Below are 18,502 nucleotides of genomic sequence, written 5' to 3' on the forward strand. Positions count from 1 at the left end.
CATGTAGCGAAAAATGCTGATCTGCTACTTCTCTAATGCTGGTAGTAGGACGACGGTCAAACGCTCGTTTGCGTGCCTTCATTCATAAAAGTTCAACAATATTTTCAAAGAATGTTGCAAATTGTCAACTTGATAATTCCAAAAATACTCCAAATAAACTATGAATGTGCTAAAGTCGACAAAATCGCATAGAAATTGCTTATTCCAGAGCAGAATTTACCGGTCTAAAGTGTATTCTACTTCACTCCGGTTATGTCTCTGACATTACCCACCCATCTTTTCTTTTTTTTTTAAATATGATCTCTATGGCTATCTTTCACCCAAAGTTTGTTTGTTTTTATCGAAACGTGTATTATTCGGCAGACTTCATTAGATTCTGAACAATAAACTACAGAGATATAAGAGCCAACATTCCAGTTTAAACTGGATTCTTCCAGTATTTTTGACTTGAACCAGTCAAACAGACAAATGTGTTAATCGTCCAGTTTTTAAAATTATTGTCCAGTTTTATCCAGTTTTTTCCAGATGTATGCGTCAAAAATATTTTCTCACTATTTTTAATACAATAGTAGTTTACTATAAAAAATTAAAAAAATGTGAAGACATCATCCTACCTAAGAGCAACTTTTTCAGTAATCGTACTTTGATATGTTATGAAGTGCAAGATTAGCAGATTGTTTGTTTTGTGTTAGTTTGTTTATTTCATATTTCACAGCACGTTAGCTCGAAAGTGCTAATTTTTTTCGATTCACATCTCAAATTTCTTAAAACTAGAAGGCTGCAATGTGAAATTATCGGAAGACTACATTTAAATAGTAGCGATCACTTTTAGACTATCTTAAACTAGGAATTTTATGAAGATTGTTTTCTTATCTTTTTAAATAGTTGAACTTTGCACACAGCAAACAAGAGATGTAAGTTGTACTGACAGCCGAAAAATTCGTACACGGCTTAGCTGTGTGCGTGTTAATGCCACTACAGCTCTAAATCTATAGTGTCTGCCGATTATTGTACCATCAGGACGCTATAGGCATGATGTTTATCGTTTGACATTCGAGCAACGAATGATTCAAACTGAAACGCGGTTCCTAGATTTAAAACCTCCACACATTCGATTGAGTCAATTAGGTGCGTCCTATTAACGGATCTGCCTGAAATAGCTGCATCATGGATGAAAAATTTCTCTATTTTCATGAACATTTCAATTTTACCGACTACTTTTATTACACAGATATTAAATTATTATCAATATTCAAGTTGGGTGTTTCTGAATCGGCTGGTGTATAAATGATGAAAATCCATCTAGCATTGGGGGAGTTGTAAGCGTGCAAACCTTTAACCGTTTCGCTACATGGGAGATATTTTGAATTTTAGAGTGACACCTAGCTCCAGATAGTGACTCAGATATTTTTAAAGTCAAAATATGACCCCCATTGGGCCACGCGTGCGTTTTTGCCCCAAATTTAAACCAAATCGGACAAGTCTAGCTACCGAACTAACGTGCCTGAAGTTTGTATAGGATTTTTCGACAATTGAGTCCTTGTCGACCAGTCTCACGAACACGATTGCAGTTTCTTGGTTGAAAACAATCCCATTCGCTTTTGCCGTCTTTGTTTATTATTTTCCAGCAAATTTTTATGTGGTGTTTGTGCTATGTGACGTGTGACGTATAAGTACATAAGTCGTAGAAAAGTCTATTTACATGATGAAAACAGATCAACTCGCATTTGCACCGATAGGTGGCACTTTATGCATCAGCTTATCACTGCAAGTGAAAATAAGAAAGATAAATTTAAAGCCTACTGCTTTGTAGAAGACTGGAAATCAATCCAACTTTGAGAGAAGATTTTATTAGACTTTAAACGATGTGTTATCTAAGTCAACTGATGTTGCGCATGGTGGTGTATCAGTAGTCGACTACTACGAACTTTATTTTCTTGTAAATTAGCGGTTGGGTTCAACTGCATAAAATGTTGGTGCACATCACTGGATAGAGCACGCCAACACTAACTTTTCAACGGGAAAAGATAGAAATTAGGTGTCCTCCACAAAGTTATAGAACACGCATTTTATAGTAACTTTTCTGAACAAGTCTCTGTTCTATCTCTCTCCGTTAACAAGTTAATATCGGCGCCCTCTTTTTTCGGTGATATGTGGAACTAAAATGTTCTAAACTTATTAAATGCTTCCAAGCATACTTCTCAACTGAACCCAACAATTTTTCGCAAAAAATAGGTTTCGGTATAATCGACTAGCAATTCACCACCAGACTCTGTTAGACCCCAAGAAAAAATTAACTCAGACATCACTTCGTTAATAATTTAATAACTACTCCTATCAAAATAGGATAAATTTGCAGCCTCTGACAAAGTAGGTTGGCAATAAAATATCATTATTTTTACTTGCAGTGATAATCTGATGCATACAGTGCCACCTAACGGTAAAATGCAAACTAGTTTGTTTTTCTCCGTAAAAATTGTCGAAAAATCTCATACAACTTCAAGAACATTGGTCCGAAAGCTGAAGTTGTTTTCAAAGATTCGTTGTATTTCTGGGCACTCCACTGTAGACGTGAAACTCTCTCACTTTGCAATTATAAAACTTACTCCTAACTAAACATGAACTTAACATTTCATGAATTTAGAACAAATTGCTCAATTCAATAAAACATACTCGATAAAGGACCAACTGCCCAATGTATTTTATTTTCATAACTAGCAATCGAGTTATTGTCTTATTTTTGCAATTTTTCAGCATGATATGCGTTTTGGATAGTTTGATTTATTTCGTATTAGTGTAAATTTTGATTACCTTGCTATCTTTTGGTTTGATGTGTGTCTTGAATAATGGAAAACAAAAATATCTTTCAAACATTAGTGTTCTTTAGTTCTTCTGTAGAAAACTGGTTTCGTTATATTTTTCTTCGAATGACATTCAGCGCGATCGACCATATATTATCCCTACTCGTCAAACTGAGTCTTCTTAACCTTCTGGCACTCGCGCCGTTGTATTTTGTGCAACACCTTCCGAAACTCTAGCAAAATCTTCTTCCAGCACCAGCGGCTGTTCATTCGGGGAGCCATTCGCGCTAGTGCCGGAGGGTTAACAAATGTGAATCAGCCTTTCGGAAGTAGGGCCGGTTCTTTTACCTTACTTCTAAAGGAAGTGTAAAAATAGATATACGCCCAATTTTGTAAAAGCAACTTGTACCGTTTCAAAAAAACGACGATCAGTTTTCCCAAACGTCTTCACAATTCTCGTCGTGGTTAATGCTATGACATACAACATCCAGTTGTGATCAATGTTTAAATATCATATATACGCTCGAAGATTTCTCGAATTCTGATTCATAAACAAATGCTGCATTGTTTGTAGTTTCTACGTTACAGATATCTGTTTCTTCAGAGAAATTGAAAGTAAAGACCCTGCTGTATGTCAAAGCACATTCAGCAGAAACCGTCAGTGAGTTGTGATTGATCCGGCAAACAAAAAATAAAATAATGAAATAATCTTGTCTCATACGGCATGCCGAGCTAGCAAACGATTGGAATGCTCTAATGTGATGATCTTCAGTGATGTGATCCGATAGTTTAGTTTAAAAAAGACACACTAAATTAGATGCTAGCATCCTCTTGGAATTCGTTAGTTTTTTGCTGATGAATCCAACATTAGCTCCAGCTGGCTAGGTATTTCAAATTTCAATATGCTACTTAAATAGTTCCGGGTGCTTGCCCATTGCCAGCTACAGTCAATCCAGGCGCGTCCACCTATTGTTAGAGCCTAGTCCAGCGATTATATTTTGACGTTGTGAAATAAGCTGCTCATTGCCATTCCCTGTCCTCCCACTCAGCACCGGCGACAAAACCGAAGGGAAGTGCACACGGTCCGAATGGGCTGTGATATACTGTCTCTGGCAAAGTATCACGCGCCTGCCAACAAACGGGCTGCAGTTTGTTATCGCCTTGTACGTGAGATTTAAAGAGTCAGATTTGCCACTGTCCTCCTTGGCGTTGGTTGGGAACGATGAGTTGAACAACCATTTGCCACAATCGGACTGGCTGGTATAAAATCACCATCGTCTGGTGGTTGTTGACTGGAGCTTTACGGTAGCGATGGCTCCAGCCAAATACGTGATAACACCAATGACGACTCTCGGGGATGGCCGAAGAGTCTTGGTGGTCGGTCGGCCATGGACGATTGCAAGGCACGGAAAAAATGGGTTTTAGTTTGGGATATTTTGACATTTCAAATGAATTGAAAGTCGATAATAACTCATTCTAGTTCAAATGCAAACTATTGAAGATATTTCTATAATAAATATGACTGCATATCACTAAAAGAGTGTTTCGAAAGAGAACGTGGCATCATCGTACTGAAGTGGATGTTTCCACGTTTATGCTGCAAAAATAGTTCGATCCCTTTCGACGCAAACCCGTCGATCGTACAAACACTACCGCAATTCGTCGGAAAAGTGGTGAATGAATATCGAACTTCACCAAGCAACAATGTGGTGATGTTGCTTATCTTATCACATCTCCCGTGCGGTTGTGATCTAGTCATAAAAGTACGTCCCCGTCGTCACCAGAAGGTTATTCCACAGCGATAATATTTACCCACACCACAGAAACGCATTCCTACTTAACGCCTTCAACACAAAGCCACTAACGCCCATACGGCGGTAACTAGTACAGGCAGAAAACATTCCATGGAACAGCAGAAATCTTCACCCAGTATAAATATTGTTCTTTGTCTTGGCTGAGTGAGACCGAACTAACAGCCTACTATTTGCAAACACTCGAAAGCTCGATTGCAGCTGTGAGCCACAATATAGAAAAGCGAAATCGACCAGTAAGCTCAGTTTGGTTCTGGTGATTAACTGCACAAGCTAAAACTTCCGCTAGTGGACAGCGCCTCGGCTCGTCAAAAACAAAACACAGGCAAGTAGATATCGATAGCAGAAAAAATACGATTCGTGACTATTTTCGGGTTCCAAAAGCGCCAATGGATTAACTCAAGTCGTTTTTGACAGAATGGTAATTAGTATTCTGGCGTCATCGTGGGCAAACAATTAAACAAGCATCGTTTCATCACAATTCCGGAGTTGCAGAAAGAATTTCAAGTCGGGTAAGGTATTGACAAGCACTTTGTGGTGACAAAATTTTTTAACTCCCACCCTAAGTATTACCGAGGCGCCACCGAACTCTGCGCATGTTTAACGTGTAGAGTGATAAGTTATATCTAGCAGCCTTTGTTTCGAGCTGGGAAAAGGGCCAACCAACCGTAGCTGTTAATTATAAAATTTCGGCGCAGCAATAAATAAATCAAGAATCAATGACAAACCTTGAAGGCGACACAAACGAATGATGAGTGATGGTAGCGTTTTGAATTGTTTGATTGAATATTCAAATGCAGATATGGAAAATTGTTTAGATTTCCACCGGATCGGCAAGGAAGGCAAAGAGACGTCTGTGTGTACAATAACCTTTTCGTTGGCTTTTTTTTTCTTTTTTCTAGTCACGCACATCGGAAATTTCAAGACAATCTTCAACCAAAACAAAAATTGAAATTCTATCAATTCAAATTACTGACGGTGGAGATTGTTATTATGTTAGTGTTCTTAATAGTAACAAGATGTATTACAAAGTATCCTATATTTTAACTTAACAGTATCCTGAAGTTATGTGACAAATTTTGATTCGATCTTATTTAGACAAATTCTACTATTCTATTCTACGCCTGATCCTAATTCTATTTCTATGCTGGCCTTGAGGGATTATCGAGCGAAAATGCACCAGGCAAAGATTACACAATTCACTTGAGATGCCAGCTTGTGCCTGAAGGCACACATAACAACAAATAAATGCTTGGTTGACGAATGAATTTATAAAAATTTAGATTTGAAAAATTGAAAATGTTCGACAAATAGGGTGATGAGCCTATTTTCACCATACTAAGCAAGGTGCCTCACTAATTCGGTAATTTCTTGCCTTACAATCAATGGAATGCGTAAAAATTGACATCAACCGCTTTGCTTCGATGTTAAGAACCAATACAATAACACAAATTCGTTGAAAACAGTAAAATTCTCGTGTTTGAGCACAATGAAAACTCGAATCGAGTGCCCCTATTGTTGCGCTACCATTTGACTCAATGCGTTGAACAAAGATGGCAGACACTGCTCTAACCAACGGCTTCAAATGGGTAGGGTGATAATAGAAACATGGTGCAAATAGGCTCATCACCCTATGTGCCTAATATTTTAAATGGAATTATCGAAGTTTCTTTTGTAAACGTCTTCTGAAAATATTTCCTTGTAGTGAATATTAACGATAGACCTTGGCATATACCGGTTGGCTTGTTACGGAGACTAGGTCTACCACCGAGGACTACACCGCGTAGGTCGCAACGAAGCGGGGTTGGTAAATGACTCACGTGTATCGTGACAAAACTGGGAGCTAATTGGTTCACGAAACGCTGCCAAGACATGTTTGATACCGATATTTTGCCTTTCAACTGCCCCGTTAGATTGGGCACTTATAGGGATGGAAGCGTTCTAGTATCAGCACCGAAGCAGCGGATCAGGTGGCTCCCCGAATCCTTTACCGGACGGCGTGGCAAACGGATCGCCTAGAAGCGCTCAAGAACCAGCATCGAAGCAGAGGATCAAGTGGCAAAACAGCAGGATACGAATCATGATGGAAGATCACCGGTTCGTTTTGGCGACCGGGGATTTGACTGAAAGTTACGACAATAGGGTAGTTTCACCGCCAGGAAATACACGAGTATATCGCAACAAATCTGTGAACAAAATGGCTTACGGAAACCAGAGCTAAATGGCTGTTGCAACGGCAATTAAATAGTAAGGGACTGGAAGGTGAAGTATATATTTCAATATTAATAGGCATAGTACTCAAGGGAGAGCAAGAAGTTGAAGGAAGAAAGTTTAGAAAAGCGTGGAATAGGAAGGAAGAAAGTTTAGAAAAGCGTGAGCAAGCTTAGAGTTTCCCGGCGACTTAACCCTTTGTCTGCTACCGCAGCAGTCAGGATCTTTTGGCATTAGAAATGCGAATCACCTGAGTCTGCGGCATGTTAACTGCAGAAAACTCGGGGTGTGGAGTGGAGTAGTAGAATAACCAACACACGAGGGTGTATCCTACAGGAAGCTCTGGCGAAGTTAGACGCACTGTTGTGTAAGGCAGGTTCCGTTAGCACATTGTGCAGAAATAGGAGGGAGTCCATTATCAACATCAAGACTGCTGCAAAAACTGGAGCCACGCACGACACGACGTCCAGCTTACTGGCGAAAGAAGAAGGAGCAAACACGGACGATCGGCAAGTGACTAACGATGAGCTCTCAGAAGCATCAAAACTACTGAAATCAAAGAAAGCCCCCGGTCTGGAGATAATACCAAACGTGGTGCTAAAAGCTGCGATCGTGACATACACGGACATGTTCAGGATAGTGCTGCAGAAGTGTCTAGATGAAGCCAACTTTCACGAAATGCAGAAGGTACAGAAGCTGGTGTTGCTGCCCAAACCAGGGAAGCTACCGGGCGATCCGGCGTCAAATTTGCCTATATGTTTGCTGGATACACTCGGAAAATCTTGTGAGGAATTATTCTTAACAGGATGACGAAATACACGGAGGGCGAGCGCAAACTGCCCAAGATGCAGTTCGGATGCCGCAAAGGAGCATCGGCAGTGGATGCTTTGAACAGTACTCGAGAGTGCTGAAAAGGCATCTAAACAGAAGCGAAGAGGAAATCGATACTGCGCTGTGGTCACGGTAGATGTGAAGAATACATGTAACAGCGCCAGTTGAGGAACTATCGCCACAGCGCTGCACTACCTATGTCAGATCATTTGAGCTTCCTCAGCGCTCCATTCACGGTGCAACTCTTTGAAACGGGATGTACGATGCGGTCTTGATACAGCGGATGCCAAGGAAAATCGTGGGTTTCGCCGACGATGCGTCACTAATGGTGATAGGTGAGACATTTGATAAAATGGAGGTGTCGGTGACAGAGACAATAGACGTGATCGAGAACTGCATGAACGGGGTCAAGCTGCAGAGATCTCATCACAAATCGAAGGTGTTGATGGTCAGCAACTGCAAAGAAGCGTGCACTGGCGCAAGTGGGAGTGATAATCGACGACCGGTTGAGGTTTAACAACCACGTCGACTACACATGCGAAAAGTCGGCGAAGACAACGAACGCAATAGCGAGGAATCATACCAAACGTTGGCCGGTCGGGAAGCAGCACGAGACGTCTGCTATCTAGTGTTTCGTCATCGACACTGCGATATAAGGTTGCTGCCTAGGGAACGGAGCTGAAAACCAAGCGGAACAGCGAAAAGCTGAACTGGACGTTCCGGTTGATAGCCGTACAAGTCGCGAGCGCGTACTTAACAATATCGTCGGAGGCAGAAGATCCTCATCTGCATCACGCTGTCGAAGGATATCGAGTGCTATAATCGGAGAAACACCGGGACAGTGAGGAAGATGGTGAGAATCGATTCGATAGCGACATGGCAGCAGGAATGGGACAATACGGAGAAGGGAAGGCTCACCCCAAACCTGTCGACGTGGGTCAATAGAAAGCACGGAGGGATGAACTTCCACCAGACAGAGCTACTGTCAGACCAAGGCTGCTTCAGCAGTTCGGGTACGCAACTGAGTGTGAGAACGTCGGGAAGATACCGGAGCATGTTGTCTTCAAATTTCCGAAGTTAGAAGCAACGCGCAAGGAGATTAAGCGAGAAGACCGGATATTAACTCAGATCATTTCGTCTACAGAATGACAAGCGACGTAAACAGAGTATGACCGCCTGATCATGACCGCCTTACTGTGAAAATGGAGTGATGAACAACGAGCAATCACCGCCGGGAAGCTCTCCGCCTAGTAGGCTAGATCTACCGCCGGGGACTAGTCGAGTAGACAGCGACAGAGCACCAAGTTTGGGACGACAGCAAACCGGACGCCATGCTCCATCTGGAATCGCCGGACCGACCACAGCACCCTACCGGTTTACCCGAGAGAAATATAGTGAAAACCAAAGAAGAATCGGTATCGGGAGAACTTATTTCTCCGGGTCCTCGGGGCACCGGAATCGCCGAACTGACCTCGGCACCTGACGTGTTGGTTCGATTTCGCGAAAACTTCTCTTGTCGGGGAATTTTCCGTCGGAGTAGGCTATCGTCAGAGACTAGACCGAGTAGTTCACGAACAAGTCGGGAGCTCGACAAGAAAGACGTTCTAAATGAAAGAAGGGGTCAGTAAATTAAACAACCTGAAGTTTTCTGTCCAGATTGTCCTTGTAGTGGAAGAGCACTGATTGTCGACCCACAGCTAGCTTTCCTACTGCCAGACAGGAATTGCCATGTTGTGAACAAAAACAACTAACTACTATGTCATGGGATTGTTGTGTGTGTGCTGTGCACATTAAAAAATCTCCCCGAAGTAATGCCGTAGTTCAGGGGAGGAATGAGGTTCCGTGCAAGAGTAGTTGTTTTAGCGGGTCGGTTGGCAGCCCAAACCCGTTCCCTGAGTTGTTGGATTTTGAACAATTTTTTCCTGCTCAGGGATTTTTGAACATTTTTACTACACTCTGAAAAAATTCCAAAATACCCCCCTCCGAAAAATTTTCTTACTACGCCACTGATGTTATCCATCAGCGACGCGCTGCCGAATGCTTCGTCGATTTTAACGTATACTGCGATAAATATGAAAAAGTGATTTTTTTTCAAAAGGTGAAACTTTGTTCCAAAATGTTACCACAACTCCTAGGATGTGTAGTTCTTGGTCACAAATAGTCATCCAAGTATTCTTATTCACATTGGCCACCATTGACGGTTCCGAAAGCACCGGCGGAAGTATCCAAATTCAGATTAACAATTAAATCGATTTCTCGGAGATGACTAGACCAAACTTCCCAAAAACTGTTATTAAATTTCATTTCCATCCGACTGCCGCTTGCGGAGTTACGGGTTGTGGAGTGTCACATACTACTCTTGTTTAAACCGATACTGCGATGAATGCAAAAAAGGAAATGTTTTTGCTAAACTGGCAACCAAACATCTTGCAGTACTAGGTTACTGACGGTCCATCGAAGCTTGTTGACCACATTGACCACCATAGACGGTTCTGGAAGTGCCCGGGAAAAGTGGCCATCTTTCAAAATTAACAAACTATCATCATTTTCTCGAAGATATTCACAAGCTTAGTCTCCAATGAAAGGTATGTTATCCCTATAGACTGTTATAATATAGTTTTTCTTTAACATGCATGACGTCGATATTTTATCCCGAAAAAAAAATTGTTGGAAAAAATTGGGACTTTTTTGGGACTTTGTTGATTTTGCATTTTTTTTGCCTTTCTCATATAGAAAGATTTTGGAATCGGTTGGAGCTTCGATTTTTTAACCGAGGCCCGCAAGGCCGAGTCTCTTATACCATTCGATTCAGTTCGTCGAGATCGTAAAATGTCTGTGTGTGTTTCAAATAATGTCACTCAATTTTCACACACTAAACCGATTTCCACAAACTTAGTTTCAAATGAAAGGTATAACGCTCCCATAAGCTGCTATTAAATTTTTAATTGATCTGACTATCGGTTCCGATGTTACGGAGTACGGTCACACAGCAAATTCCCATATAAACTGGTTCGATCATGGTGTCGGAATGATGTAATACATATTCAAATAAATTCAACATTACTTGGATTTGCAGGTTTAGATCACCAATGGCCAATAAAGGTATCTTTGGTCACATTGGTCACCTATAAAGGTTCTTGAGGCCCCCGGGGAACTCGCCAAGTTTCTAAGCAGTTTTCCAGCGAACTCTTAGCCGATTTTTACAAACTTACTTTCAAATGAAAGATTGAATACTTCCATTGACAACTATTGAATTTTATTCAGTACTGACTTTTGGTTCCGGAGTTACGGGTTGGTTATTGCGATCACATCGGAATTTCGCATAATCTCATATAAACCGGTACAATCGTAATCGGTTGGGCTCATAGGCTAAAAATCTATTGAAATAATGATCAAATCATTTCATTTCAAAGGCCTGGATCATCAAATTATTTCATTTCAAAGGCCTAGATCATTGATGGCGAATCAAAGTTCTTGAAATATCTTGTCCATTCTGAATAATTCCGGAAGTCCCGGGTTCCGGGAACATTCCAGAACTAAAGCTACTTCGGTGATGACTGAACCAATTTGCACTAACCTAGTCTCCCCCTCCTTCCTCTTACACCCCTCCTCAACTCTACCAGCCCCTTTCACCCTCTTAAACCAACCTCACCCGTATACCAAAATATGTTAGGTTGCTCCCGACGTATCCTCCCTCTCCCACTAATTATCCCCCCCTCCCTGAAGAATATTTTTATGTAGTACCGAGAGGTATTCCTATAAGTGTAAAACCTATATATAAGTATAAGTAGTAACTATAGACCCTCCTTCTCAAGACAATAATTTGAAGTCGAAAACGGTCTATCCCCGGGAATGATCATTTGAAGAGCAGTCCCTCGGATTTAAGGCGATGATTGAGAGGCCTACACTCGGATGAGATTATGGCATCTCACTCTCTTATCACCGTTATCAGTCCGGTATTTTAGACAATGATCGTGGATGTAGGTATTTTGTAGAATGAAAGTGTCTCTCTATCGAGGCAGACATTGTACATTCAACAAAGTGTGGGCTAGACCAGTATCGTGTTGCTCTCGTCGGTGATGTTGCGAATGCTATTGCTTGTCCTGTTGACCAAGGATGTAGTCCAGGGTGGATCATTATTGCGTTGCGTTACGTAAGCACATACTTCGTAGATTACGGACGGATGACTCTCATTTTCACCCAGACTACTTGAACTCCGGACAGCTGGCTGTCGAGAGTTTTGTCTGCAATATAAAATGGATCATAAACAATGATTTTAATTGTGGTATTGTAGACCATTCATAAATTATGCCACGCAAAGATTGCCCAATAGTAACTAAATTTCTCTCATATTGCCACGCTCTTTATCCTCTTGATCTAATACGAACCAAATGATTTCGGTTTTTTCCTTTTCTGTAAGAGCACAATACTGCCAAAAATGTTCATGTTCTATGGAATTTCCTATATACATTGTACAATCGTGTGTAAAACGGCCGATTTCGTCAAAGCACAGCTCCATCCCATTTATGTCACTATTTATCATTTGTCAATGAGGACACGAAACAGAAAAAATATCGATGCTGCGTTCCTAAACGATAAATCTTTAAATAGTACGTACTTATTCTTAGCTCAGTATAATTGACTGACCATTCAATGGACTTAAAGTAAACCATTAAATATGACTAAAACATTTGTTTGGTTTCGAATTGTTTTTGCGAATTGTCAATTCTCAATCCTTATACATAATTCAAAAGTCATCATTCACTCAGACAAGACCATGCGTATTCCCCACGCGCATTAAAGACCCAGTGGATTCGTTTCCAAGTTGGTCAAATAAACACTAAACAAACAAATAAATTAGTTTGCTCAATCTAAAGAAATGTCAGCTCGATTGGCATCAACCGGCGGATACGTGTTCCCTTACAATGTCAACAAATCAAAGAACATTTAAAATTACATACGACAAAATATGTGAAATTCATAATATAACCAAATAAAGACTGCTTAATTATTTGCATTAAATAAGATCGAAAAAAAATAGTTACATAATCAAGATGGTTCGTTTTCAATGATAACACTGCTGATGAATAACTTTATAAAAATAGGTGATAAGGGACGCGGACGAAAGTAGCTGACCACCGCCAAAAATGTGGAACGCTTCACTATTTTGCGTGTCATCCTGTCGCAGGGGCCATGCTAATCTTCTCTGTATCGTTCCAATTTTAGTATATATCCAGCCGAAGCTAAGACTGTAGTCTAGGTTGGATCATGATTAGTCGCAAACAATTTCCATTTACTTAAGGTACTTTCGAAAATGTTCTGTTCGAACCGGACCGAGAATGAGATGATAGATAAAAGAAAATAACCCAAATGAAAGAAAGAAAATTCTTCTGGAGTGGCTCGAAGCGCATTTCCGAGAGCATTTTTTTTATTATGTGTTATTTCCCTCTAGTTTCTATTTCTTTTTTTATTATACTAGCAATGCAAGCTAATTTATTTTAGTTGCTGATTCCCAAACAACAATTCAAGTAAACAGTACTTAATTGTGAGGATCAAAGGAGCAAAAAACTTGGTGGTACCCATCAGTGATCACGACGAAATCAGATCTTGACTTTGAAATAAAGATCCCATACCAGAATCTCGCACCGGTATTGTATTAATGCTTCCATCGTCACAAAACTATTTACTAACTAAACTTATTTTCAACTTCTATTGTTATCTCTGAAATACTTTAAAAAATCCAACGTCCAGTGTAACACCGCTTACATAACAATGGACAAACTATAGACCACTGATTCATGTATTAAATATATAACAAAAATTTTTTCCTTTTCTCTTCCAGAACCCCTCTCCAAGTGATGAGCTACCAGTGCATACTGGTACTCACGCTGTCGCTGTTGGCGACCAGCGTGAGCTTAGCGAATCCCTCCACCGACAAGGCGGCCGCCAGTACCAGTGCGCTGCCGAAAGCTCAGGATCCGCTGTTCAACAAGATGCTTGCCGAGAAATCGTCGTCGGATACTCCGATGGCACAAAATCCCCTCTTCAATAAGATGCTACCGGAGATAGATTCGAAGGAGAACCTAATCGAGCACGATGAAGACCCCGTGCAGCCGCCGAAGAAGGCAGCAGCCGATCTGAATCCGAAGTACGCTCAACATGCGGCTAAGCTCAAGAAGGGTGCCAAGGAACAAGTGGTCAAGGCAGAGTCTACGACCATGGGTAAGAGCGAGTGGAAGTGTTCAACTAAAGAATATACAAACATTTTTTTATATTTTAGGAATTGTTCCAGTTGACAAGGCTGAACACAAAGACAGTTTCGACGATGACGATAGCTACGAAGATGAGGGTGATTTGCTACCAGAAGATACCAAGAAAACGGTAAGTTGACAAATATATTCTTAGACTCGCTAGAGAAAGTATACAACCTCAAACATCTTCCCCTGAAGGAAGAAACAATAGAACAATCGGAAGAAATACTCATAGACGAAATAGAAGAACAAGCAGAAATTTTACCACAGATCGAAGATCTTTCAGATGTGAAATTTTCTCAGCCTACAGTAGCCGACGAAACACAGGTTAAACTATCATTCAAGATATTACTCGGTCCATGTTATCCCATTCGTGTCAGCGTCCTCTGCCGTTTGTTTTCACATTGAAATGTTTCATTGATCACCGCTTTTCCACTCATCCAACAATCGTTTTGATCCCTAACATCCCAACCTTCCGAATTTCCCCCTCAGCAAGAGGTCGTCAAACCGAAGAAGTCAACAACCAGCACCAGTACGCTGAAGACTGCTAGCGCTTCCAGCACAGCAGCTCCCGATGACGAATACTACAATGACGATGACGACGATAGCGCAGAGTTGGAAGACGAGAAGATCGATCCCTTAGCTATTCAAAAAATGCTCGCAAAGAACACTGTAAGTCAGTCAGTGCTTCTCGTTCGTCATTTCCAGTCATTCTCATTGTCACAACTTCCATACAAAGACCATTAAAAAAGATATTTAAGTAAATTCCACTCCTTATGAGTTCCCATTTAATTGTTCATTCCCATAAAAAGCCAAAATCAACCGAAGCTCCCAAGTCGACAACTACCAGAGCGAAGGCATCAGGTATTCCTAAAACGTCATCAACAGCTAAGGCTACTACCGTCGATAACGAGATCCTAGATGAGATCGACGAGGATGATGAAGACTACCAGTACGACGATGATGATGACTCCGACGACGAGAAGATCGACTTCGATGCGGTAGACAAGCTGTTGGCTCAGAAAAAGCAGAAACATAAAGAAATTGTTGCAACTGGTGCTGCTACTAGCAAAAAATCTGACAGCAAAAATGCTGTAAGTTGGATTCGATAATTTTCGCGTGTATTGTGTTCAAATTGGTGCTAGGGATGGTAACAATTTAACCACATATTAGGAAATTTGCAACGCTATAACCAGAATTGGTGATTTACTATAATATAACTGTACTAACTGGTGATTCTGGCAGTAACTGTTTGGGAAATCTTTAATTATTGAAATACTCTAATAAGATCAATGAAAGTAATGATTTCTTTCCATTTCACAGAATCAAAACTACCCCGAGTACTACGACGAAGACGACGAGGATGATGACGATGACTACAACCTGGAAGAGCAAGTTCACTTGTGTCCGCGTGACTGCATCTGCGAGCGCAATATGCACGCCTATCTGGTGGCCACCTGCAGCCGATTGGATATGGATACCCAAAAGTTCTCGCCATCGATCACTGATCTCCAAGTTCTGGATGTCGGCCCGAAATATCCGATCGTATTGAGCGCCGAGTTCTTCAAACAAATCGGGCTCTCCCATGTTGTGTCGATCAAGATCAGTAATTGCACAATCGAGTACATCAGCCCATCCGCGTTCGTAGGTCTGGATGATCTGTACTCTGTCAATCTGACTAATTCAGGAATCGATATGCTGCATCCGGACACCTTCGCTAACAATACTAAACTGCGGCTTCTCACGCTCTCCGGAAATGACCTGAGCGCGATGCAGAGTGTCAACTATAACACCCCGTACACCGAATACATGTTGAAGGCCCCATCGATCGAGGAGTTGGACATTTCCAAGTGCAATCTGCAAGCCCTCCAGCCAACTGCATTTATTGAACTTAAAAACATCATCTACATCAATTTAGCCGATAACAAACTAAAAACCCTGCCGGAGGGCATCTTCGACAAGGTGGAAACCATCGAGGAGCTTGATCTTTCCTTGAACAGCATCGCCGAATTGCCTAAGAATATCTTCAACAAAACTTCGCTTGCCATCCTGCACCTCAAGTACAACATGATCAGCACCAACCTAGACTTCGTTACAGCCGATCTGCAGAAGCTTGATCTGAGCTACTGTCAGATCCGCAACATCAATGGTCAGATGTTCAAGGGTATGGAAGGACTCACTAATTTAATCATGAAGGGCAACCGCATCAAGAAGATCAACCAGATCGCTTTCACCTCGTTGAAGAGCCTACGCCAGATCGACCTTTCGCAAAACTATTTGGAGCAGATCTCTGCTCTGACCTTCCTGGGTAACAAGGATCTGGATATTATAAAACTGAATGATAACCCACGTCTGAAGCAGCTGCCATCCGAAGGTTTCCAGAGCTCGTGGGGAACGTTCAACACCTACTTCCTGGATGTGTCCAATTGTGACATTTCCGAATTGGCTAACAACACATTCAAAACGATGCCGCAGCTGACACGATTGAATTTGGCGTGGAACAACCTGCAAACCGTTGGTCCTGCTGTGCTGAGTCCACTGGACAAACTGATGGAGCTTGATCTGAGCAATAACCTGATCACCCAGCTGAGCGAGCAAACATTCCTTCAGAATCGAAACCTGAACAAGGTAAGTTTTCCTACGCTATGTTTTGATGAAACTCAAGATGTAAAACAAATTTATTTCTCGCCTACAGCTTAACCTGTCCGGTAATCAGATTTCGGTTCTACCCGCCAAAGTCTTCCTACCGCTGCAGTACCTGAATCATTTGGATGTAAGCGACTGCGACCTTCGTACGATATGGGAGAGCTCCGCTCCGAATGCCAAGAATCCCAAAGTCCTCCCTAACCTAAAATTGCTGAACGCATCGTTCAACGAGATCTCCACCGTATATGTCACGGATCTCGCTTCTCTCTCGAGTCTTCGCGTTCTGGACGTGAAAAACAACTCGTTGGATTGCAACCAACACTTCAAGACGCTTATCAAATGGCTCGGAGTTAAGAAGATCTCACTGGGAGATTCCAGCAAGGAACAACGCACTCATGCTGAGTTGAATGCTTATATTACTGACAATTCTGCGCCACTAGTGGAGTGGAGCCAATTTGCTCAGGAGATTTGCCAGACTGCCAAGAATGGTGCTGACTCTCCGGTTGTTATTAAGGACACAGAACTAGACGAAGATGACGACGACATTGAGGAGGATGAGTCTGAGGATAGTGATGATTACTCGGATGAGCAGAATACCAAGAAAGAAGACGTAGTGGACAGCAAGGATGAGCTGGATCAGTACTATGACGAAGAGGACAATGATGACGATGTTGATGAGAATGAAAACGTGATCAACGCCGCTAACGGAATGCAGAAGATTGAGGAAACCATCCTTATTGGAAAGACAAAATCTGATGATCCACTGGAAGAGGAGGTTGTTATTCTGGACAGCAACACTTTGATGCAGATCAGTGGCCTGTTGCTACCGATCTTCTGCATCGCTGTGGGTCTCATGGTAATCTGTGCGGCCATCACTGGTATCTATACGACCATGATGCGAAAACGAGGAGAACGCTACCGCCAGGCGCTGTTAGCTTCCAAGAACTCTATTGTATACCAGAAGCTAACGGAGGATATTACGCCGAAAACTCCCAAAGTACATCGATACGCTCCAATACAGCAGGTCTAGAGGCAGCGAATTGTAACTTTCTTTACGACTACTTAATAACAAACAAAATGTAGGCTTCCAAAAGTGATCAATCCCTGGTTAGTGGGGTGATCTTCTTCCGAAAGCTGCTTACAACAGATTTCCAGTCCTTCCAAAATACAGTCAGCTATTTACGATTTTTGTAACAAATTATTCTAGTAGTAAGATCAGAGTACTTATGGCGAGAGAGCGAGAAAGAAAGAGCAAGAGCAAACAAACTACTGTAAACGTATTTATTAGGATTTTCTTTTCTTTGCCTTTTTACTAGATAACACGTAAAGCGATGGAACACACCTATTGGTCAATATAGCAATACAACCCAGAGTGTATTTTTCTGTTGAACATTCCGTTAAACACTGAGACACTGAGTAGATTCCCTTACTAGTTTTTCCTTAATTTTCTGATATACAAGTTTAATTCTATTCAACTGCATAGAGACTAACATAATTCAGCGACAGTTCTTGCATATTTACACGAAAGACCACGGCATCTGAGGCGAAATAATCACACTCAAACACACCCACACATAAACAGAGATCAGCTAGCAATAATATTATAGACTTCCACCATGTGCCATTAGATGAAAAAAAAAACATTCAAACAGCACCACATCAAAAGTAGCGCGAGGATAGAATTCCAATATTTTCACGGTACTTCTTTGGGAGCCTAATTACTCATAGGGAACAAGCAACAGCAATGGCTACTAGAGCATAAACAAGCAAGGCTGGAAATAAAATGGTGAAACAATAGATGTAGAGTCTGTCACAGAAGATATCAAAGCGAAAATTTCAGTAATTATTTTTCTTTAAATTATTGTGAAGCATTTTTACAACTTATTACAATTTGTCGTTTGTTTTTGATAAAATAAAGCGGTTTTATCAAATATGTGCTGTTTTCTTTATA

At 41.3% G+C, this 18,502-nt stretch overlaps 1 protein-coding gene and 1 non-coding gene across 6 annotated transcripts in view; one reads left to right on the plus strand and one right to left on the minus strand.

Moving 5' to 3' along the window:
• LOC131689333 (uncharacterized) overlaps nucleotides 1-18,502 on the plus strand; it is a 104,375-nt gene extending 85,873 nt beyond the window's left edge. The window contains exons 1-8 of one of the 5 annotated variants that reach the window (XM_058974350.1): nucleotides 4,804-4,937; nucleotides 13,497-13,876; nucleotides 13,935-14,035; nucleotides 14,104-14,232; nucleotides 14,398-14,577; nucleotides 14,718-14,999; nucleotides 15,229-16,533; nucleotides 16,601-18,502. In XM_058974350.1, the coding sequence (XP_058830333.1) occupies nucleotides 13,513-13,876; nucleotides 13,935-14,035; nucleotides 14,104-14,232; nucleotides 14,398-14,577; nucleotides 14,718-14,999; nucleotides 15,229-16,533; nucleotides 16,601-17,581 (3,342 nt within the window). In that variant the 5' untranslated portion in view covers nucleotides 4,804-4,937; nucleotides 13,497-13,512 and the 3' untranslated portion in view covers nucleotides 17,582-18,502. Of the gene's footprint in view, nucleotides 1-4,803; nucleotides 4,938-5,015; nucleotides 5,125-13,496; nucleotides 13,877-13,934; nucleotides 14,036-14,103; nucleotides 14,233-14,397; nucleotides 14,578-14,717; nucleotides 15,000-15,228; nucleotides 16,534-16,600 lie in introns of those variants that run through there. The other 4 variants (XM_058974351.1, XM_058974349.1, XM_058974352.1 and 1 more) reach the window with 4 other exon arrangements.
• Nucleotides 12,798-12,902, minus strand: LOC131694358 (U6 spliceosomal RNA). Its single transcript, XR_009306472.1, has one exon. It is a non-coding gene; the product is annotated as a U6 spliceosomal RNA (small nuclear RNA).

This window comes from Topomyia yanbarensis, chromosome 3 (genome assembly GCF_030247195.1).
Source record: "Topomyia yanbarensis strain Yona2022 chromosome 3, ASM3024719v1, whole genome shotgun sequence".
NCBI lineage: Eukaryota > Metazoa > Arthropoda > Insecta > Diptera > Culicidae > Topomyia > Topomyia yanbarensis.